At 31.3% G+C, this 24,585-nt stretch overlaps 1 protein-coding gene across 1 annotated transcript; it reads right to left on the bottom strand.

Moving 5' to 3' along the window:
• Positions 1–9,693: 9,693 nt before the first annotated feature.
• LOC134719756 (uncharacterized) lies at positions 9,694–20,940 on the bottom strand. Its single transcript, XM_063582716.1, has 4 exons — positions 20,803–20,940; positions 16,988–17,315; positions 14,950–14,997; positions 9,694–9,824 (listed from the first exon to the last, which is right to left on the bottom strand). Exons 2-4 carry the CDS (start codon positions 17,313–17,315, stop codon positions 9,775–9,777), a joined length of 426 nt encoding a protein of 141 aa, XP_063438786.1. The 5' UTR covers positions 20,803–20,940; the 3' UTR covers positions 9,694–9,774.
• Positions 20,941–24,585: the final 3,645 nt, after the last annotated feature.

The following is a 24,585-nucleotide window of genomic DNA, read 5'->3' as shown; positions in this document are numbered from 1 at the left end:
ATTATGCATCTAGTTTTAGACATTTCTAACTTTAAATTGATTGTATACACTCAAACTTTATTTCAAGTCGGAATATAGATATTTTTATATTTTTTTTTCTGTCAATTTCGATTTTTTTTAGAAAATAACTTTCACCCTAGAGGGTTTTTTTTAACATACATTACATTTATTCAAGTGTAGGATGATTTCATTCTTTTAATGTGCATTTATGTTTAATTTCTATTTTTTATTCTAACTAATCCATTTAATACAAATTATCATAAATTTATCATTATCGAATTTAAAGAAATTTAAATCCCTGCATCCCGTAATTCCAAAAAAGAATTCCTGGATCGCGAAAGGAGCAACCCTAAAATCCCGAGCTAAAAAACCAGACCGCGAAGTCCCCTAAAAAGGTCTTTTAAATTACTTAATTCACAAAATCAGCAAATAACTGATAATATTCGTGTATCTTTCACGTTTCATTCATTGAGTATGATTTGATTTTGGATGTAACGCATCTACCGATTGGCTGACGTCGTTTTGTTTATCAGCTCATAGACAATAATAAATTTGTCATGCGACCGTGACATCATCAAAGTTTTTTTCATCATGTATTCCGGTTTAAAATGGAAATAAGAATTAAATTATAAGGAATGACTGTAATATTTTTTTCTGCCTATTTGAAATAAGGGACCGTTCAATATTTACCAGATGGATAGGCCGGTGCATTCCTAATATTGTTTCATTAAAAAAGGTAATGCCCATCGTTTTAAATTCTAAAAAAAAGTCCTTGCCCATCTAAAAAACTCTTTAAAAAAGTCCTTGCCCATCTAAAAAAATCTATAAAAAAAAGTCCTTGCCCCTTTAAAACTATAAGACTAATCAAAAATGATTTAGGTTCTTATTCTATTTTAAAGTTTTGAAATTTGTATGTCTTGAAATCAAACTTAATACAAAATTTAACATGTGCTAGTTAATTCCATATATATATATCTATATATTTATGTGTATATCAGGACCGTACATTTCATTGTTTTTTAAAGATTTGATTTTATATGTAAGGCCTTAAATACAATATTGATTTAAAATAAAGGAAATAATTTTAATTGAGGAACAATAACTCTTGGACTAGTAAACATATTATCATATGCTGAATTACTAATAATTGTCCTAATAACAGAGCATGTTTATATTTCAAATATCAATGTCCCCTTATCTATTCTACTTTTCAAAAAAGAAATTATGGTCTTTTTAAGCAAATATTGGTAGACATGTTTTTGACTTTGATGCAGCCTTTTTCGCCTATTAATTAATTCACTAAATTTGACAGCTAAACACCAAACTATCAAACAACCTGGCATTCTGTAAGATCAATATATAAATGAGATAGCTGTACAGTTATATAAAAATCTAATTTGATTAGAAAAAGTTATAAAAAAATTTAAAGGTGACCATATGAATTTAGCTTAAACTTAAAATTGTAACTTTCTTTTAACCTATTTACTTAATCCATAAAATGACAGCAAAAAAACAAAGTACTAAACAGCCTGGCTTTCAGTAAGCTCAATATAAAAATGATATAGCAGTAGAGTTTTATGAAAATGCAAGTTGATTTGAAAAAGTTATGAAAAAATATTAAAGATGACTATCTTGAAATAACCTAAAACTGAAAATTTGAGATTTTTCTTCAACCTTTTTATTAAATCTTTAAGAATGACAGCAACACATCAAACTACCGAACAACTTGGCATTCTATAAGATCAATACATAAATGAAATATCTGTAAAGTTTTATGAAAATCCATGTTGATTTGAAAAAGTTATATTTTTTTTTAAAGATGACTATCTGGATTTAGCCTAAACTGAAAATTTGAGCTTTTTTAACCTTTTTATTAAATCCGCAAGAATGACAGTAACACACAAAACTACCAATCAACCTGACATTCAGTAAGATCAATATATAAATGATATAGCAGTACAGTTATATAAAAATCTAATTTGATTAGAAAAAGTTATAAAAAAATTTAAAGGTGACCATATGAATTTAGCTTAAACTTAAAATTGTAACTTCCTTTTAACCTATTTACTTAATCCATAAAATGACAGCAAAAAAACAAAGTACTAAACAGCCTGGCTTTCAGTAAGCTCAATATAAAAATGATATAGCAGTAGAGTTTTATGAAAATGCAAGTTGATTTGAAAAAGTTATGAAAAAAAGTTAAAGATGACTATCTTGAAATAACCTAAAACTGAAAATTTGAGATTTTTCTTAAACCTTTTTATTAAATCTTTAAGAATGACAGCAACACATCAAACTACCGAACAACTTGGCATTCTATAAGATCAATACATAAATGAAATATCTGTAAAGTTTTATGAAAATCCATGTTGATTTGAAAAAGTTATATTTTTTTTTAAAGATGACTATCTGGATTTAGCCTAAACTGAAAATTTGAGCTTTTTTAACCTTTTTATTAAATCCGCAAGAATGACAGTAACACACAAAACTACCAATCAACCTGACATTCAGTAAGATCAATATATAAATGATATAGCAGTAGAGTTTTATGAAAATGCAAGTTGATTTGAAAAAGTTATGAAAAAAATTAAAGATGACTATCTTGAAATAATCTAAAACTGAAAATTTGAGATTTTTCTTAAACCTTTTTATTAGATCTTTAAGAATGACAGCAACACACCAAACTACCAAATAACTTGGCATTCTATAAAATAAATATATAAATGAAATATCTGTAAAGTTTTATGAAAATCCATGTTGATTTGAAAAAGTTATATTCTTTTTTAAAGATGACTATCTGGATTTAGCCTAAACTGAAAATTTGAGCTTTTTTAACCTTTTTATTAAATCCGCAAGAATGACAGTAACACAAAACTACCAATCAACCTGACATTCAGTAAGATCAATATATAAATGATATAGCAGTAGAGTTTTATGAAAATGCAAGTTGATTTGAAAAAGTTATGAAAAAAATTAAAGATGACTATCTTGAAATAATCTAAAACTGAAAATTTGAGATTTTTCTTAAACCTTTTTATTAAATCTTTAAGAATGACAGCAACACACCAAACTACCAAATAACTTGGCATTCTATAAAATAAATATATAAATGAAATATCTGTAAAGTTTTATGAAAATCCATGTTGATTTGAAAAAGTTATATTCTTTTTTAAAGATGACTATCTGGATTTAGCCTAAACTGAAAATTTGAGCTTTTTTTAACCTTTTTATTAAATCCGCAAGAATGACAGCAACACACTTAACTATCAATCAACCTGGCATTCAGTAAGATCAATATATAAATGAAATATCTGAAGGACGCCTCGGGTTGCAAGAATTTCTCGCTACATTGAAGACCTTTTGGTGACCTTCTGCTGTTGTTTTATTTTTTATTTGGTCGGGTTGTTGTCTCTTTGACACATTCCCCATTTCCATTTTCAATTTTATAAATGAAATATCTGTAGATTTTTATGAAAATCCATGTTGATTTAAAAAAGTTATAAAAGAAATTAAAGATGACTATCTTGTTTCAGCCTAAACTTAAAATGTTAGTATTTTTTTTTACCTATTTAGAAAATCAATAAAAATGACAGCAATACACCAAAGAATCAAACAAACTTACTTTCTGTGAGATCAATACATAATTGAGATAGCTGTAGAGTTTTATTTAAATCCAAGTTGATTTGAAAAAGTAATGAAAAAATTTAAAGGTGACTATCTGAATTTAGTCTAAAATGAAAATCTGAGTGTTTTTTTTTTCTTACCTATCAATTATATCCATAAATTTAACAGCAATAAACCAAACAATTAAGCAACTTGGTATTTTAAAAGGTCAAAATATTTTAAAAGATAGTCAAAACAGAAAATTCTAGCTTTTTTATTCCTTAAGTTAATTAAATCCTTAAAATTGACAGAAATGAACCAACCTAGTTTGTTGAGACATGTTTTGAGTGCCAGCAAAATAAATATCCTACACAATAAAATTGATAGCAATATTTTACCTATAAAAATATAAAATGTTCTGGCCCATCCACTAAACATTTTTTTTAAAAAGTTCTTGCCCATCCAAATATTTCCACAAAAAAAGTGCTTGCCCAAACTCATTTTACACCAGCCCATCCATCTGATAAATAATGAAAGTGATATATAGTCGCGACGATTTATATTTTCGTTATTTTTCTGCTCGCGAAAATAAGTTAACAGTATGTATTTTCCTACTCCCCTTATGATTGTCAGAAAATTCAATATTCCTTTCATTATAGCTGACTATATGGTATGGACTTTGCTCATTGTTTAAGGTTTATGTACCCTTCTGTAGCCATTTTTGTACGAACTTTTCAAACTTCAATTGTATCAAAACTATAGATATAATGAATAATAGTGATAGGCCATTTTGCACATATTCCAAGGGGAAATCTGATGCAAAGTATTATTTTCTACTGTTTCATTGCATTTAATAGAAAAAGAGGACTTTGTGGCAAATAAATCAAGATTTTTATAGAAAATCAACAGCCTTTATCCTTGTACTCTCATATTTGACAATTTGATGACTAGAATGTATAGGATTATTGCATGCAGTGCTAGCATAGATTTCCTTAAAACAAGTTTATAAATGTAGTTATTAGTTAAAACAAATATAAATACGACCAAAATCAAGTACACCTTTTAGGGTGCGCTCGACTTTAGTGACTCAGCACCAGGTGTTTTGGAATTTACAGGTTGCTTCGAACTTTTGTAAGAAACAAACACTAGCACATCATAGAAAATTAAGTGAGTAACTTATGTTTTAAATTTTATAACAAAAATCTCTGTATTAAAGGCTGTGGATTTTCTATAGAAATATTGATTTATTTGCCACAAAGTCCTCTTTTTCTATCGAATGCAAAGAAACAGTAAAAAAAATGCTTTGTATCAAGTTTCCCCTTGGAATATGTACTAAATGGCCTATCTCTACTATTCATTACATCTGTAGTTTTGATTCAATTGAGGTTTGAAAAATTCGTACAAAAATGGCTACAGATGGGTACACAAACCTTAAGGCCGTACGGTGACCTATAGTTATTAATTTCGGTGTCATTTTTTTTTGTGTGAAGAATTGTTGTCACATTGGCAATCATACCTCATCTTCTTTTTTTAAATTATGTGGACAATCTTATCCAGTTTGGCAAAGCTAAGTCTCTAGAATGTTTACAAGTTCAACTTGTTCACCAAAATAAAAACAGTGAAACCTGACTAAACAGAATCTTGCATAAACCGAAATTTTGTATGAATGAAACAAGTTCTTAAGCACTGTCATGTCAAATTGTATGCGCTGTGAACCTTATAAAACCGAACATCGGCCAAAATCGAACTAAACCTTTAGTTCAGTAGAGGTTCAGTTTAAACAAGTTTCACTGTAGCAGTATTTAGGGATGTATAAATGAAACTCCGACTTTCTGTAAAAGAGGGACGAAAGATACCAGAGGGACAGTCAATCTCATCAATGATCATAAATCGAAAATAAACAGACAACGCTATGGCTAAAAATGAAAAAGACGTACAGACAAACAATTATGGTACACCAGACACAAAAAATAAAACATAAGAATACGCAACACGAATTTCACAAAAACTAAAACTAAGGGTAATCTCAGAGTAAGCAAATCCTGCTCCACGTGTTGCTAATGTAATCTGTCATCTTACTACATGTGTTTACTATAAATTGGAGTTCATTTTTTGTCAAACTTTTCTCCCTTTTCCGTAGTAAAAAATTATGGCAAGTGGTCATATTATGGTAGCATTTTTACTTTTATTAATATGTTTAACTTGTAGCACATCATTCCCCGAGGGTATCACCAGCCCAGTAGTCAACACCTCGGTGTTGACATGAATATCAATAATGTGGTCATTTTTATAAATTTCCTGTATACAAAACTTTGAACTCTTTGAAAAACTAAGGATTTTCTTATCCCAGGCATGGATTACCTTAGCCGTATTTGGCACAACTTTTTGGAATTTTGGATCCTCAATGCTCTTCAACTTTGTAATTGTTTGGGTTTATAAATATTTTTGATTTGAGCGTCACTGATGAGTCTTGTGTAGACGAAACGCGCGTCTGGCGTACTAAATTATAATCCTGGTACCTTTGATAACTATTTACACCACTGGGTCGTTGCCACTGCTGGTGGACGTTTCGTCCCCGAGGGTATCACCAGCCCAGTAGTCAACACTTCGGTGTTGACATGAATATCAATAATGTGGTCATTTTTATAAATTTCCTGTATACAAAACTTTGAACTCTTTGAAAAACTAAGGATTTTCTTATCCCAGGCATGGATTACCTTAGCCGTATTTGGCACAACTTTTTGGAATTTTGGATCCTCAATGCTCTTCAACTTTGTAATTGTTTGGGTTTATTAATATTTTTGATTTGAGCGTCACTGATGAGTCTTGTGTAGACGAAACGCGCGTCTGGCGTACTAAATTATAATCCTGGTACCTTTGATAACTATTTACACCACTGGGTCGTTGCCACTGCTGGTGGACGTTTCGTCCCCGAGGGTATCACCAGCCCAGTAGTCAACACCTCGGTGTTGACATGAATATCAATAATGTGGTCATTTTTATAAATTTCCTGTATACAAAACTTTGAACTCTTTGAAAAACTAAGGATTTTCTAATCCCAGGCATGGACTACCTTAGCCGTATTTGGCACAACTTTTTGGAATTTTGGATCCTCAATGCTCTTCAACTTTGTAATTGTTTGGGTTTATAAATATTTTTGATTTGAGCGTCACTGATGAGTCTTGTGTAGACGAAACGCGCGTCTGGCGTACTAAATTATAATCCTGGTACCTTTGATAACTATTTACACCACTGGGTCGGTGCCACTGCTGGTGGACGTTTCGTCCCCGAGGGTATCACCAGCCCAGTAGTCAACACTTCGGTGTAGACATGAATATCAATAATGTGGTCATTTTTATAAATTTCCTGTATACAAAACTTTGAACTCTTTGAAAAACTAAGGATTTTCTTATCCCAGGCATGGATTACCTTAGCCGTATTTGGCACAACTTTTTGGAATTTTGGATCCTCAATGCTCTTTAACTTTGTAATTGTTTGGGTTTATAAATACTTTTGATTTGAGCGTCACTGATGAGTCTTGTGTAGACGAAACGCGCGTCTGGCGTACTAAATTATAATCCTGGTACCTTTGATAACTATTTACACCACTGGGTCGTCGCCACTGCTGGTGGACGTTTCGTCCCCGAGGGTATCACCAGCCCAGTAGTCAACACTTCGGTGTAGACATGAATATCAATAATGTGGTCATTTTTATAAATTTCCTGTATACAAAACTTTGAACTCTTTGAAAAACTAAGGATTTTCTTATCCCAGGCATGGATTACCTTAGCCGTATTTGGCACAACTTTTTGGAATTTTGGATCCTCAATGCTCTAACCGATCCTCCATAAACCGAAAACCTGTATAAACCAAACAAGTTCTTTAGCACCGCCATCTCAAATTTCATGCGCTGTGAACCTGATAAAAGTAAAAATCGACCAACACCTAACAAAACTTGAAGTCCCGTAGAGGTTCGGGTTAAATACAGGGTTTCGGTTTAGCCAGGTTCACTGTACTAGTATATTGCTTCATGTGTTAGGTGTTCCTATCACGTGATGTTCTCATTCATTTGCATATAATCGTGAGGTTTGGCTAGCCATTAAACCAGGTTCCCCCAAAAAAGCGTCAACATAATACAAGTTTTATTTTAACATATATTACAGTGAAACCTGACTAAACCGATCCTGCATAAACAGAAAACCTGTATAAACCAAACAAGTTGTTTAGCACCGCCATCTCAAATTATATGCACTGTGAACCTGATAAAAGTGAAAATCGACCAAAACCGAACAAAACCTGAAGTCTCGTAGAGGTTCGGGTTAAATACAGGTTTTCGGTTTAGCCAGGTTTCACTGTACTAGTATATTGCTTTATGTGTTAATTGTTCCTATCACGTGATGTTGTCATTCATTTGCATATAATCGTGAGGTCTGGCTAGCCATTAAACCAGGTTCCCCAAAAAAATCTTAAACTGTCTTGTACCAAGTAATAAATTGGGCAGTTGTTATTAAATATTCTTTGTATATATATATCTTTATAAATTTCCTGTTACAAAATTTGGAATTTTTCGAAAAACTAAGGATTTTCTTATCCAGCAATAGAATTACCTTAGCCGTATTTGACACAACTTTTTGGAATTTTGGTCTTCAATGCTCTTCAATTTTGTACTTGTTTGCTTTATAACTATTTTGATCTGAGCGTCACTGATGAGTCTTATGAAGACGAAACGCTCGTCTGGCGTATTAAATTGAAAATCCTGGTACCTTTTAACTATTGGCATTTGTTTTTGTATCAGTATCAGTTCAGTGTTTCTGTTGTTCCGTTGTCTTCCTCTTATACTGTGGATTCCTTAATTTTCGTTGGATACCAATTTTCGTGGATTTCGTGGGAACAGTGGAACCACGAATTTAAATGTTCAACGAAATACAAATTTTCCAAAGGAATGCATGCAAACTTTTCCAAAACAACGAATAGAAATAACCTCGAATATGTGAGTTTTTCGCAATCCACGAAAATTGGTACCCACGAAAATAAATGAATCCACAGTAGTTGATTCGTTTTCACCAGGTTTATTTCTTTCAGCTACATATCGATTTATGACCATTGAACATACAACTGTTTGTTTTTGATAGAGGATGTATTATTTATCATTTAAATGAAGACGATAAACGTTTTTAATTAAACTAATTTAAGGAGGTAGACCTAGGTGAAGGGAAATAACTCTTAAAATCATCAGTACGTTTGTGTCAACCATTTTCATAAATATATTTTAAGCTTCTAGGTTACATGGATTGTTTTCAATCTGTTTCAGGTAAATGCTTAACATACATTGATGAAACGTGACTTTTACAAACACATAACTGATTTAAAGAGTTATCTCCCTGAACCAAGGTCTTCCACCTTAAATTAGTATACTGTGGATTCATTTATTTTCGTGGATACCAATTTTCGTGGATTGAGGAAAACTTATATGTTCGTGGATATTTAATTTCGTGGTTTTGAAAAGCTCTGCATACACGCCTATAGAAAATTTGGTATTCGTTGAACATTTAATTTCGTGGCTCGTCTGTTCTCATGAAATCCACGAAAATTGGTATCCAACGAATAATAATGAATCCACAGTAATTAAAAAAGTTTATCGTCTTCAAAAAATAAAAGTAGAATAACAAAAACATCGAACTCCAAGGAAAATTCAAAACGGATGATTTTGGGTCAATTGAAAATTATTTAAATTTGAGAGTGTCTTATAATTTTCAAATAGACTGCTGCCTTCGGAAAGGGAGGGCACGACTTGTGTCATGGGAATGACAAAGACAAATCAAATATAACTCATATAAAAAAAAAGATTTTCAAAAATCTCGCTTTATACAAATGAAAGGTCTAGCTAGGTAGAAAACCAGGTTAAAACTTACCATTTAAGAAAATGCCTGTGCCAAATCTGGAATATGATAGTTGTTATCAAATTGGGTTTTTATGTGTTTTGGTCTTCTGATTTTGTCAATTGATTAGGGAATTCCCGTTTTGAATTCCTATCGGAGGTTAGTATTTTAGGGATTTTACTTATCACACCTGTGTATTAATAAGTTAAGATTATTGAATTATACTGATTTATTATCGCAAAAACACACACGTTGGGTACACACAATATATATTTTATCACAAACATTTTATCTACCCTGGTGGGGTAACAAGAACGGTAACTACAACAGGCGCTGCAGGTGCTGAAATAGAAATAAAAAGACATTAATATCTTAAGTTCGCGTCTTGCGTACTATATTATAATCCTGGTACCTTTGATAACTATTTGACAGTCTGTTACTATCTAAGTACTAACTTTGTACTAATGTGGACTACAATGTACCTATTAGCATAAGCTTGCACTAGGATTGATGTTCAGATCATATGTTCTAGAATAGTACCCTTTATATTTGAAAACAAGAAAGACCAACAGTTTAAGTACGCATTCTTTATCATTGACTTTGCACTAAAATCAAATAATTCTTATATCATTTGCATATCTATAAATACTTGAACTGGATTGGTCAATTATAATTTTTCTCTTGGTTTACACTTCGATAAACCATATTTCAGTTGGAAACCAAGTCCTTCGATACGGCCATTGTCGTCATGGTCTATCAGCAACACTAGCAGGGGGAATTAATTAGGTGGCGGTACAGTCGTCCGTAACGTCAAAAAGTCCGCCAAATCAATCGGCTAAAAGATTGACGTTTAAAGTATTTTTTGGAACTTGTCTTGCTTTTATTATAATTACATTTTAAAATGTGTAGGTTTTGTGACCAATATAAATTCTTTACGACATACAAACATTACAAAAAATAGCTTGTTATTGCTAATCCTTTATCCTGTCCGTTCTTAAAAAAAATAGCCATCTTTTTTGTTCGCCAAAAAAAAAAATCCGATTTTTCCGAATTTGACGTTTGCGTATCCAAATACAGAAAAGAACGATTATGATATTAAATGAAACCGGGAAACCTATTTCAAATTTATACACTGTTTTGAAGCTATCATTTTTTACCTTTATACCTTAATTTTAGTGACCACCAGCCATGTCAATTTGTATCTGGTTTTAGCTACGTTCTACTTTAAAACAGTGAAGTTTAGCTTTTTTGCATTGTACCTCTTTCAAAGAGCTCTAAAATACTGATTTTATTAAAGACATGAATGAAATTTTGATTAAAAGTTGTGGAGTTTCACAAATCCATACGATACTTGTATTTTAAAGTAACTAAAACCCCTTTTGACCCCCTACACAAATTGACGGTGACATTGTTTTCTTTTTTTCAACATATGTCATGTAAATTTTATAAAAAAATATGTGTCAGGGTCATGTGCATAGTAAAAAATTACACATTGGAAAGTGAAAAAAAACAAACTTGCGTTTAAAGCTAAACGACTTGGAAAATTTGGACAGATCTGACAAATTATTGATAGCCTACTGTATGGATGGACAAAAGCACAAACAAAGCAATAGAAAATCCTTTATGCACAAAGAAAATTCTGTAGGAAAGAAACATATGAAAAAAGGATATGAAGGTCAGTTAATAAAATCTTGCTAATATTATCATCTCTTTACTGAGGAATCTATATTTCCATTCTCAATTTTATAGTTATAAGAGCAAAAACTAGCTTATCAAGCCAAATCAGCCAAACAAGAAGTTAATTCATAGAGATGTGTCGTTACAAAATTGAGTTTATTCAAATGGCAAATTCTTGTAAAATTTAAGCATCATTGATCATTATTGAAGTAAAATGCACAAAATTTGTCCCACCAGTTTCATTTCATTTCCTATTACTATTATTCAGGTAAAGTATATATATAATACTTTGTTTATAAATATGTAATTAAAGCAGCTGATACAGCAACCATTTCAAAAGAAGTCCCATTTTTTTCCCAAAAATTTACTTTCATAATCTATAAAATACCCTGAGAAATAAGACAAAGGGCTACTGTGCAAGCTAATCTAATAGTTTAATTTTACAATAATAATGATTCTGAAATTCAAAATTATGTCACTTTCACTTATAATTTAAAGCATATTTTTTACAGAATTTCTGTAAATTTTTTGGGTAAATATCCCTTTTCTATATTTTACTATTAAATTTCTTTTAATATAGCTAGGTTTTAATTTTACATGTAGGTGTCATTATCCACATTTCTGAATTGTTTTTTTTTACTACAGTATTATTTTGTCTTTTAATTTTTTACATTTAGTCCTTCTCTGAAAAATAGGGAAGTTTCTCTTCTTTATATTATCATAAAATAGTTATAAATCGAGTTTCGTTTATTTTCTTTCTAATTTTTGTAAAGAAAACTCCTTTTTTAATGTTTATGCATTTTGCTGAGTTTTTATTTTTGACTGGTGATATTAAGGGGAGATATATAACCACTTGCACAAATCGGCATAAAAACCACCGCTTCGTTTGAAATCAATTGACGTTGACGTTTGCGTATCCAACATTCTATTGCCGAGATATTCATATGAGTGTTTGTCTTAATGAGATGCTTTATTAAATTTAACTTCAGCCCATCATTTTTCGATCAGGAGACTTGACAATTTTCACCCAAACTCCAAGTTTGCATATAAAATAAAGAAGAAAAGACTTTGATTTAATGTGTGAGATTTGACGAGAATAAACAATGGATACTCAAATTTAGTTAGGTCAATAAGTTTTTATTACGACAATAGTATTAAGTGAGTTAAAATGAGGTTTGTCTCGCCCGTTTTTTCACTGAATTTTCACGGTCACGTGACTTTATTGTTGCTGATAAACTTGGCGTCAAACCGTGACCTGCCTCCAACTGTTTCCGAAACTACTTTCTTTATCTATTCATGCACGATACACATTCTTGCAGGGATATTGGAATTTTCAGCAAGTTGAGATTATAAAACAATTGCATAACAGTTGTTTCTATTCTTATGCATATATAACACAAGAAAGAAAGAAATCAAATAAATAAATAAATCCAATAAAGCTTCGAAAATGTATAAAAATAAAATTTATAAAAAGATTCCGGGAAATTTCACGTATGATTTGGCAAATTTACGTCAAGGCAAAACACAACGTCATACGATTGGAAACTTTCAGACGGAAGACTATTTCGTTACTTGTACGCTTCAAATTCGGATAGTATCTAATTAAAATGAAGTTTTTGAGGTAGGTGCTATTTAATTTTAGATTCTGCTGCATTTATCGGACATTTAAGTTTTTTAGAAAGTCAAAAAGGCGGCGTACTCCTTAGTTACGACATGCGATTGTGTTTCTGATGGTACATATAGGAGCCATCAAAGTAATAATGTAAATTAATAATCGCGCATGTTTGGCTGAAGAATAATAAGGATTTAACACATTTTAATTGATGTGAAAACCGGGTCTCTAACTCACAAACTTAACATAAAAGTCAAAGGACTTTTATTTATTCAGTTTGTGAGTTAATCGCCCCGGTTTACTCAACAATAACCTCTAGAAAAAAATGTATTTAATCCTATAATAACTCCGTTATTTGATACATTTGCTATATATTAGCATAAAACACACGTGGGATACACGCAATATATATCTTTTAGCACACACAATTTAGCCACCTAGGGCAACAATAACGCTAACTCCAGGAGGAGCTGAAATAGAAAAAAATAACCCAAAAATATGTTGCATTTTGTTTGCAATCCTATATAACCGGTTTTTTTTGGCGTGTGCAAAATTTCGCGATTTTCCTTAAGTAACGTTACCAAATATTGTGTCGGTAATTTTTGTCGGATTCAAACTTTTAAACGATACCATTGCATGTGCAAATTGGTGGAAATTATTTTGGCGGGATACTAATTTAAACCGCTTTTAAGTGAATTTCAGGTCAAATTGTATTAAAGTATTTAGATATATAATAATGCATTCATTTTCAATGTTTATTTCTCCTCTAATTTTCTAATTTGGATGGAACGTGTCTTCTGATTGGCTGACGGTATTTTGTTCATCAGCTCGTAATCATAATTTGTCATGTGACCGTGACGTCGTCAACGTTTCGTCATGATTTACGTCAGTGTAAAATGGAATTAAGAATTAAATTATAAGCAATGACTTATGAAAAAATTTCTGTCTATTCGAAATACCATATAAAAATGCGGTACACAATTAAAAAATAACTCGCTATGCTAAGAATCGACAAAACATGTTCCAACCTAGATTTATGTACCCTCTCCCTTTTCACATGAAAAAAATGTATTGGAGATTCATTACGCGTAACAAACACCGTCATACCTGACGTTTCGTATAAACAGCCGAGTAGTTAGAACTTCGATGTTGACATGATGATCCATTATATGGTCATTTTTTTAGAATTCCTGTTTACAATCTTTGAATTTTCGAAAAACTAAGGATTTTCTTATCCCAGGAAAAGATTAGCTTAGACTTATTTGGCACAACTTTTTGGCATTTCGGGTCCTCAATGCTCTTGAACTTTGTACTTGTTTGTCTTTATATGACATTTAAGGAGGGTGACCTAGGTTAAGAAAAATAACTCTTAAAATCAACACTATGTTGGTGTCAGCCATTTTCATAATTATATTCTAACCTTCTAGGACACATGGATTATTTCTGATCTGTTTCAGTTAAATGCTTAAAATACATTGATGAAATTTGACTTTTTAAAACGCATAACTGATTTAAAGAGTTATCTTCCTCAACTAAGTTTAATCTACCTTAAAGTAAAAAGTAGCCATTGCCATTAATAAACTAAATGTTTTGAAAACCTCTTCAAGACAATCATGGGTGACACAAGGTAACAGTCTAGTGGAAGACATATCCGTTTACCCGGTATCAAATTTTAAAGCTTTGGTTTGACATTGCCGGGGTTCGAACCCACAGCCTCCCGAACAGGCTTCCATGAGACCATCGAGGGGATTAAGACAATTGGAAAAGGTAAGCTTATCATTTTAAAAATAAAAAGGTAGGAAATGGTATACATATATATCGTCTACGAGGTAAAAAAAAAGGCACACATATAAATCTTCCATGAGGTACGAAATGGTATACATATAAATCTTCCAAGAGGTAAGAAATGGTATACATATAAATCTTCCACGAGGTACGAATTGGTATTACATATAAATCGTCCTTGAGATACGAAACGGTATACATATAAATCGTCCACGAGGTACGAATTGGTATTACATATAAATCGCCTTGAGATACGAAACGGTATACATATAAATCTTCCACGAGGTACAAATTGGTATTACATATAAATCGGCTATGAGGTACGTAATGGTTTTTTCCATGGTACGAAATGGCAAGGGTACGAAATTACTATAATTCAAGTTGAATACTTACTTGGTGCTACTACTGGAGGTGCAGGTGTAGGAATTGGAAATGATCCCACTAGAATAACAACATAATGAGTTAACAACATTACTTCCTAGCCATCTAAGAAATGAAAACTCAATCGAACTTTTTAAGAAAAATTTGAAAACCCAGTATTTTAGACTCGCTTTCAGTGATTACATGTAACTTTTTATACTGACAATGACCTTTTAACTTTAATTTTCGTTGTAGTATAATATGCCTTTCAATTATGATAATTTATTTTTTAATTTTTCTGATCCTTTTTTGGTTTTTTTATATGTGTTTCTAAATTTTATTTCATTCTTATTGCATTGATTGTTTTAATGTTTAACACCTTTTTTTTAACTGCATTGATTGATCTATGTAAAGCGCTTATAGTAATTTTAATTAGATAATGCGCTATATAAATATTGTAAATAATAATAATAATAATAATAATAATAATAATAATAATAATAATAATAATAATAATAATAATAATAATAATAATAATAATAATAATAAGATCAAAGTTCAAATTTCTTCAACTTCTAATTAAGGGCCCCTAAAAATCATGACACAACTACACAATACATTTCCATTTATAGAAGATACATAATCAAAAGTCCTTTCATACATGGGGGGATTTAAAAAGCTATATAAGAATGCTGAATCAGTCATTTTCTACACCTAGAAATGCTTTTATGAAGGAATTTTAAAATTATAAAAAATGGACGAAAGATACCAGAGGGACAGTCAAGCTCATATGTCGAAAACAAACTGACAACGCATGGCTAAAAATAAAAAATATACAAACAGAAAAACGATAGAACACATGACAGGACAAAGAAAACTATAGAATAAGCAACACGGACCCCACCAAAAACTAGGGGTGATATCATGTGCTCCGGAAGGTTAAACAGATCCTGCTCCACATGTGGCAACCGTCGTGTTGCTTATGTTATAACAAATCCGGTCAATATTTTAATTCGGTAGGTCACATTCATGAAAGGGAAGGGGATTGTAGCTACGACGTGAGGAACATATCCGATATCATTTGTGAAACGGGTATATCATAATGGTCAACCAACTCGTGATGGCCACCGTAAAATTTACGAAGAGATGATTTCAACTGCACCATTTGGAACTCTTGGTTTAAAAGTTTCTTTGTGAGCAGCAACTCTCTACCAAGAAAATCATGATAGGAAATGCAAGCACTGGAATGTCGTATCAATTGGGAGATGTTTAATCTTTTCGTTTGTTGTGTTTAAATTTTGAGTTTTACATTTAATTACGCAATTTCCGTTTCCGATTTTCTTTGAAGTTCGGATTTTTTTTTTATTTAATTTTAATTATATTTATAGTATCAAAGGAACAATTAACACAATAAACATTCTGGTATTACATTTTACTGCCTGTTTTTTGTACCTTATAGATTCTCGTTTCCCCTTGACAAAACTTTAAAGTTTTGGAAAAAGTAATCTTATCTCAGGAATAGATTACCTTAGCCGTATTTGGCACATCGTTTGGGAATTTCTGGTCCTCAATGCCTTTCAACTATATTCTTATTTGGCTTTAAAACTTTTTTGATCTGAGCGTCACTGATGAGTCTTATGTAGACAAAACATGCGTCTGGCGTATTAAATTATAATCCTGATACCTTTGATAACTATAGTAATTTTCATTTGCAGAAATCTTTAATGATTGGAATAATTTGAATTTGGATAAATTCAATTATTGTAGGCTAATAAATATGGAAATTATTAAATTTAACCTCAATATCTAAATTAATTTGATATTATTTATTTAAATAAGAAAAATAAGAGATTTAAATAAAATTGAAACACACACTTTATCGGGAAAAAAATCATTTGATATATATAGTTTAGACAGACACGCATTTTTATCGTCGTGAAGCTTAATATTTCTTAAAACATCAGAACATGATTAAAAAGTCCAGATGATATTTTACAGAGTTATCTCCCTGTAGTGTTATGGGCCACCTTAAAGTTATCTTGGTCACATTTCAGACATCAGTTGTACTTACATAACGCGGATAAAATTAGCAGGGGCAACAACGCTCCAAGCAAACCCATTCCTCCTCCAATTTGTGGAAAAGGTCCGGGTCCCCCGCCGTTCACTAGTACAATTTGTCGTCTTCTGTCATCGTCACCTCGTCTAGGAATTCGTTGAGGTACAGGTACCGGTATAGGAATTAACCTTGCATTTGGGGGGAGAGCTGGGGGTATTCCTGGTGGTTGAAATGCACCTATTCCAGGTGCCGGTGGAAAAAACTGACAGCTAACATGGACCGGACCATGCTGTAATCCAATAACGATCGTTATGACAAGGATGGTCAGCTTAAAATACGCCATCTATAATATAGAAATACAAAAGGCCTTTTATAATTAATTTTAAAATCAATACTTTCAAAATAGATGAATACATACATTATCTATAGCAAATTGTTTAACTTGACAGGTCTTGGCTTGCAAAGGAAAAATATACTGTGGATTCCTCATTATTCGTTTGGTACCATTTTCTTGTGGATTTTGTGGGTACAGGTAAAAAGTAAAAGCACAAAAATACTGAACTCCGAGGAAAATTCAAAAAGGAAAACCAAAAATCAAAAGGCAAAATTAAAAGTCCAAACACATCAAACGAATAGATAACAACTGTCATATTCCTGACTTGGTACAGGCATTTTCTAATGTAGAAAATGGTGGATTGAACCTGGTTTTATAGCTAGCTAAACCTCTCACTTGTATGACAGTCGCATCAAATTCCATAACACTGTCAACGATGCATGAACAAAACAAACATATTCAAAGAATAAAAATGTCAAAAATAGGGGTACAACAGTCAATATTGTGTTATCATCTTAATATCACTATAAAAACAACAAATGTAACGAAGAATCACAAAAAGGCATACATCAAATTTAACATACTCATTTTGCTTTTCTTATATGACTTAATTTATCTATGTAAAGTCTACCCGTAAAGGATAGAAAGTTTTCAGTACTGGTGTAAAAATGAGCGTTTAAAATTCGCACAGGTAGACATAAACATAATTTTGTCGTTCAAAGTGTAAACCACGAAATCAAATGATCAACACATGACAAATTTCCAATAGGCTTGTAAGCAGACCTCTGCAAAACCACAATTTAAACAATTTAAATATACACGAACAAACAAGTTTCCTTTTATCCACGAAAATTGTTACCAATGAAAATAAATAAACCCAAAGTATAGTTTTTATCAACAATGTATGTTTGATAATATATGATTAGACGGCAAACTAATTGTATCGGAATTGGCCGTTTCAGAATCTAAAGCATCATAGGTAATTTCATTGTTCGTACCCCAAAGTGAAAATAACGTTACGTCATTGGTTGAATTTCCATTGTTTATAACGTTTTAAACCAATCAAAACGCTTTGGTGTACGCTTTTAAAAATATTACCCAGGATGCATTAGATTCTGAAACGGCGTATTGAACACTGTCATTAATGATATTTGGGTCGTACCTTGAGTAAAACGGATTAGCCTAGTTTAATTATTATAAAATGCTGAAAAAATGTCTACTTAGACCCAATCTAATTGAATTTCCATCCACCAGAACAATTATATTTCTTATAAATACTATTCATGTAAATTGAATATACATAAATTTATTGAAAAACATAATTTAAGAAATTATTCTGAAACTGAATGTTACCTGCATGTCTCTCCCTCTTTTTAGTCTGCACTTTTAAATTTATGTACACTTATACACTTATTGTCTACGTTTTTTTTCGGGAGAGAGGGGAGAGTAGCAAGGAGGGTACAGAAAATGACATCCAAAAATATTGAATAAGTGTTCCCCTTACAGCATGAGAATTGTTTTGTTTCAATTAATTATATGCTGTCATTAAAACTTGAACTTAAACACGTTAAAAAAAATCAAATTTAGCTAAATAAGTAAAGCAAAATTATGTCATGCACTTCAGAATTGAAAACAAAGTATATGTGATATAACTTTTACATAATTGGTATGAATCCTTTACTTTGCAGCATTTGTATTATCGAAGATATCCGATTCAGGGAACAAATAAAGACAACAGTAGTATAACGCTGTTCGAAATTCATAAATCTATAGAGAAAAAACAAATCCGAGTTACAAATTTAAAACTGAGGGAATCGCATCAAATATAAGAGAACTACGACACAACAGAAATACAACATTAAAATGTAACACACTTGTTACATATATTTCACATACGTAACACATTGCAAAAGGACAATCATGGAGACTTTAAATGTATCGAAATATAAAACACAAACCAAATAAAATATCTTAAAACTAAAATGAGAGTTAAGTTATTTAAGTTATATTGACACAATTATATATAGAGGAAATGGTTAATAAAAGCAAAATTGTTGTAGATGCGAAATAAGCTTTTAACTACAGATACACGATGTTGTTTTGTCATTAAATAAACGAGGCAAATTCTATAGAACAAATATGATGTGTTAGATAATTGAAAATTATAAATATTTATTTCCCACATTAACCACAAAACAGTCAAAAAGCATATATAAAGAACGGTCATTAAAACTTAGTTTAGAAAGCTTTTATTTCTAAACATGTAAACCGTTAAAAATAGAACTGATAAATTTCACAGTACTTATACTCCACAAGTCTATATCAATATACAATATACAGTTAAGTCGGGACTTAATCGCTTATTTTAGAAAATAATAGTTTTGCATCTGTGATTTTTTCAAGTATACGTGTAACAATAATATGTTTTTTAATTTAATTTTTTTATATGTTTTTTTAGCGAAATTACATCAAATTATAGTCAAAACGCAAAAAACAATATATCCTGCAAACCTAATTACTGTCGGCCATACTTTATTTTCAGTTTAACCCTTTCTAGTCCAATTCATTGAATAATATTAACGATTTTCATATTTACTTAGTGTAGTTTAAGACTGTCAACCAACTTATTTTCACGAGCGATTTATTTTCGCGACTTTCGCGAGTAGAAAAATAACGCGAACATAAATCGTCGCGAATATGTACAACTTGGTTCTTTCCTTTTTTAACTTCATAAAGTATATGAGAAAATCGCCAAGTTTAATAGCCGCGAAGTGGTCAAGAAAGAGTGAAACGCGAAATAAAGTATCCTCGAAAATAAGTTGGTTTACAGTAGTTGAGAATTCAATTTTAACATGTTCACGACGATTCATATTCGCGTTATATTTTACTTGCGAAATACGCGATAATGAATAGCTCGTGAAAACTAGTTGCTTACAGTAGTTCCTTGCACTTTCTACCATAAATTAATCAAGAGTAAAAAAGAAGAGCCAAAATAAAAATACTCATTTCTTTTAAAAACTCATTTATTCTATAACCAGGAGTCGATTTTACACTCAAAAAAAAAACTTGGTTTGTGAAACCGAATCCAGAACTATAAAATTGAATTTGATTTGAACAAAAACAATTTTATTCCAATCATATAGATATAGGAAGATGTGGTGTGAGTGCCAATGAGACAACTCTTCATCCAAATAACAATTTAAAAAAAATGGGTTTTTTTTCGCATTTAGTTAGTATAATATTTTTTTTTACTTAAATTCAACAAGGAAACTTTTGAATTGCAAAGCGAAGAATTGATTTACCTGTTTTTTGCATTTTATCATTAAGTTAATATAATAATTTTCATTGCGCAAATTCAACTGCCGAAGTTTTAAATTGCAATGCGGAGAATTTATTTTCTTGTTTTAGGCATTTTGTCATTTAGTTAGTATAATAATTTTCTTTACTAATATTCAACTGCGAAAAATTTAAATTGCAAAGCGGAGAATTGATTTACCTGTTATGTCGGCGGTTTCCCTGTCAAGATAAATATACATTCACGATACTTATATATGGTGTATTGAGGAAGATAAGCCTTCGGGATGAACACGAGGCTAAAATGAAAACGAGGCTAATTAATACAACATCGTTAATGTAGACATCCATTCACTTATTCCATTCATTTTATGTGTTTAAGATTTTGATTGTGCCAATTTAGTTCCGGACTTTCAAATTTAAATTTTTATTTCAGTTCGATATTTTTGTAGTTTTTTCCTATCACATGCAGGCCTGCAGACGTCGATTAGTACTTTACGATTCGAAGCAGACATTATGCAATATACACGTGTTATGCGCTGACGAAAATCGTATGGCCTTGGTAGGAAACTAGTACAAACTATCTTTAAAGGGCACCGCCGAATCAAAATATGACTTAATTGTAATTTAACTTGTTTGTTAAATTTTTGCTTTCTATTCTTATATGTTCTGGTACAGAAGTAAAAACACAAAACTATGTAAAAAAAGTTAAGGCGAAATTTTCTTTAAAAGGGGTCATTTCACAAATTCAGCTATATATTTATTGTATTTTTGTTTAATTTTCCATTAAATAAAATTGAGAATGAAAATGAGGAATATGTAAAAGAGACAACAACCCGACCATAGAACAGACAACAGCAGAAAGTCACCAAGAGGTCTTCAATACATCGAGAATACATATTTATTTCAAAGTTTCCGCTGAAAGATGCGATAATTGAAATAAGTGGTTACTTATTTTGAGGTCATTTGAGAATCAAAATCAAATTATGTTAAATAATCCAATAAATAAATATTGATATAAGTTTTTATCGAATAACTGCCATGAAAAACATACCTTCGATGTATTTTTCATATTTAACGAAAGATTTAACAAATGATTTTTTTATTATTAATCAAAACTTTTTGAAAATCTGGAATATATGCGATGAGCTAAGAACGGAAAAAAACATTATGAATAACTCAAGGTCTATACATGTCAATCGAAACTTGCTATTCAATTAAATTACATAGTAAACACTGTCGTCTAGTAATGTACTAGAACATATTTTAAACAGTGTATTACCTGCGTCATCGGGTGCAAAATATACACTTAATATATATGTATATATATACCGTTGTTTCCAAATGTCTTTAAATTAAAGAAAATGAAAATAGTATCCTTCAATGAACATGATTAAATGTTAAAAGTAAACAGCAATAAAAAAATAGGTAGAAAATAGCAAAGACAGTATAGAAAACAAATTGAAGACGGACCGACAATAGGTTGCAACAAAAACCAGCAAGAAACAATAAACCAGGAGTCTCGCTCATAAAACTTACCCAGTACTCAAAGTACACACTGTGTGCTTAACACACAAAATCCGCCATTTTGATTGGTTCAATTCTTAGTTAACGTACTGTTGTCGTACTCCTTAGTTGCATACACCTTATCGCTATTCCCGGCTGACCCAATAATCAGTCCCTCTTAAACAATTGACGATATACAACAATCACTTTTCCATTTTAATTTTAGATATTTTTTATTATATCGTCAAAATTTTACGGGAACCTGTGTGATATGCAGTAGTGTTGGACAAATAGCGATAAAGTGTATTACCACTCGATGAGTAGTGGTATAAGTGCTCAATAGAAAAGAAAGCATGCTAGCAAAAACAAATATTCACTACAGTCTCAAAACTCTTTATTCATATATAATCAATTTATTACAGTCTTAGAAAAATGTTGTTTTCATGAATGTGACCTACCGAATTAGACTATTTACCGTATTTGTAATCACATAAGTAACACGACGGATGCCACATGTGGAACAGGATCTGCTTATCTTTCCGGAGCACCTGAGACCATCCCTAGTTTTTGGTGGGGTTCGTGTTGTTTATTTTTCTATGTTGTGTCATGTGTACTATTGTTTTTCTGTTTGTTTTTTTCATTTTTAGCCAAGGCGTTGTGAGTTTGTTTTAGATTTATGAGTTTAACTGTCCTTTTGGTATCTTTCGTTCCTCTTCCTTTACAAATATAATACTTGATGTTCTGTATAATTGCTTGCATATTGATTTTAAAGATGTATAAGTCTTCTTGTTAATGACAAAATCGGACATTACTATGCAGAACGTGAAACTCCAAGATTATCGAAAAATCTGTTATGTTTCAAGGTCGAGCAAATAAGGATGCGTTAACATGTTCTTAATAAAGACATCAAGTATGTGCACGTGTTCTACTGCAAATGTATGAAGAGTCATTCACCTGTATGTATTTACACTGCTGATCACGAAATGGAAGTTGTCGTAATGATTTGTCAGACATATCCACCAGCATAATGTCTTACATAACATATCTTTAAGTTATAGTTGTAATTACACGTCAAAGAATGTTTACGATTATTTAGCCTCATCATGGTTTTTTGTGATTTATTAGCCGTATCTATAGTGATTATTTAATTACCAAACCAAATTATTCATGATTATTTTATTATTTGAAAGTCTAAGATAATTCTTTTGATAATTTGGTTACCTTGTTTACACAAATTATTTATGATTATGTGTGCTGTGAAAATATTTGTGATAATGTGATTACCCAAATGAAGGTTATAATACCTCAGTTTTCATATTTTATATAGAATAAATACATAATAATTTGACGATTTTTCAAATTGTGAGCGTTGAACTATTTGACCGATCAATAGTTTTGAACTATTGAACCTCGATTAAACCTTTCAAGTGTCATTATATTTTGCACAATTTCAAATGGGGCAACGGGATTGGATGCTTTTGGCAATATCCCATGAGTTGTGACGTCACATTTGACCCATGTATCTAGGATTGACGTCAGTGCGTAGTCTAAGCATAAACATATTAATTAATTGGACGTTCAACAGTGTGGTTGTGTTTCTGCTATTTATATTACGATACATGATTTTACTCCGACATGTATCATCTGTTGTCTCTTGCAGTATAATAAAACACTTACTGACTTGATATTCGTGAAAAAAGTAAGTTTATTGTGTTACCTCGTATTTGGATTATCGTCGCAATATAATTCTTTGTAGTAGATATATGTTTTATGTTTACCGTACCATGCAATGCGCGTCTGGCGTATTAAATTATAAGCATGGTACCTTTAGTAACTATTTACAACACGCAGATGCCACTGTTGACGGATGTTTCGTCCCCGAGGGTATCAATAGCCCAATAGTCAGCACTTCGGTGCTGACATGAATGTCAATAGCGTTTGATTTTTTACGGCATTCTTTTTTTTGAATTTGCCTTGAAGGTTTATGTTTTTTACGCTTTTCTCTAACCGAGTAATGCAGTTCAGGGAGTTTGTTCATTATAGTGCATAACAAGATTTAGAGTGGTAATCGAACTTGACAATATAACGATCGTAATCACTTTTGATGTCCAAAACTAGGTAGATCGGACATACTGTAAACCAACTTATTTTCGCGGATACTTTATTTCGCGTTTTCCTCTCTCTAGTCAACTTCACGTCTATTTAATTTTGCGATTTTTCAATTTACTTGATGTAGTTTGGTAAGGATAGATTCAAGATTTATATAGATAATAGCAGAATCTGTTTATTTATGTTGTATCTTGTTTTATATTATTTGTCTGTTCGTCTTTTTCTTTTTTCAGCCATGGCGTTTTCAGTTTATCTTTTATCTATGAGCTTGACTGTCACTTTGGTATCCTTCATCCCTCTTTTATTAAACTTTTAAAATAATGTCTTAACATTTAACATCGGTTGATAAACTATTTTCTGTTTCTATCTT

This window comes from Mytilus trossulus, chromosome 5 (assembly GCF_036588685.1).
Source record: "Mytilus trossulus isolate FHL-02 chromosome 5, PNRI_Mtr1.1.1.hap1, whole genome shotgun sequence".
NCBI lineage: Eukaryota > Metazoa > Mollusca > Bivalvia > Mytilida > Mytilidae > Mytilus > Mytilus trossulus.
This window is presented reverse-complemented; position numbering and strand designations above follow the sequence as displayed.

What these genes read in the sequence shown, in the direction of transcription:
- LOC134719756 (XM_063582716.1), bottom strand. Translation starts at nt 17,315, where the DNA reads ATGGCGTATTTTAAGCTGACCATCCTTGTCATAACGATCGTTATTGGA. An exon ending in GCTAATTTTATCCGCGTTAT is followed by an intron (nt 14,998 to 16,987) that starts GTAAGTACAACT and finishes TTGTTATTCTAG; the next exon opens with TGGGATCATTTCCAATTCCT. An exon ending in ACCTCCAGTAGTAGCACCAA is followed by an intron (nt 9,825 to 14,949) that starts GTAAGTATTCAA and finishes TTTCTATTTCAG; the next exon opens with CACCTGCAGCGCCTGTTGTA.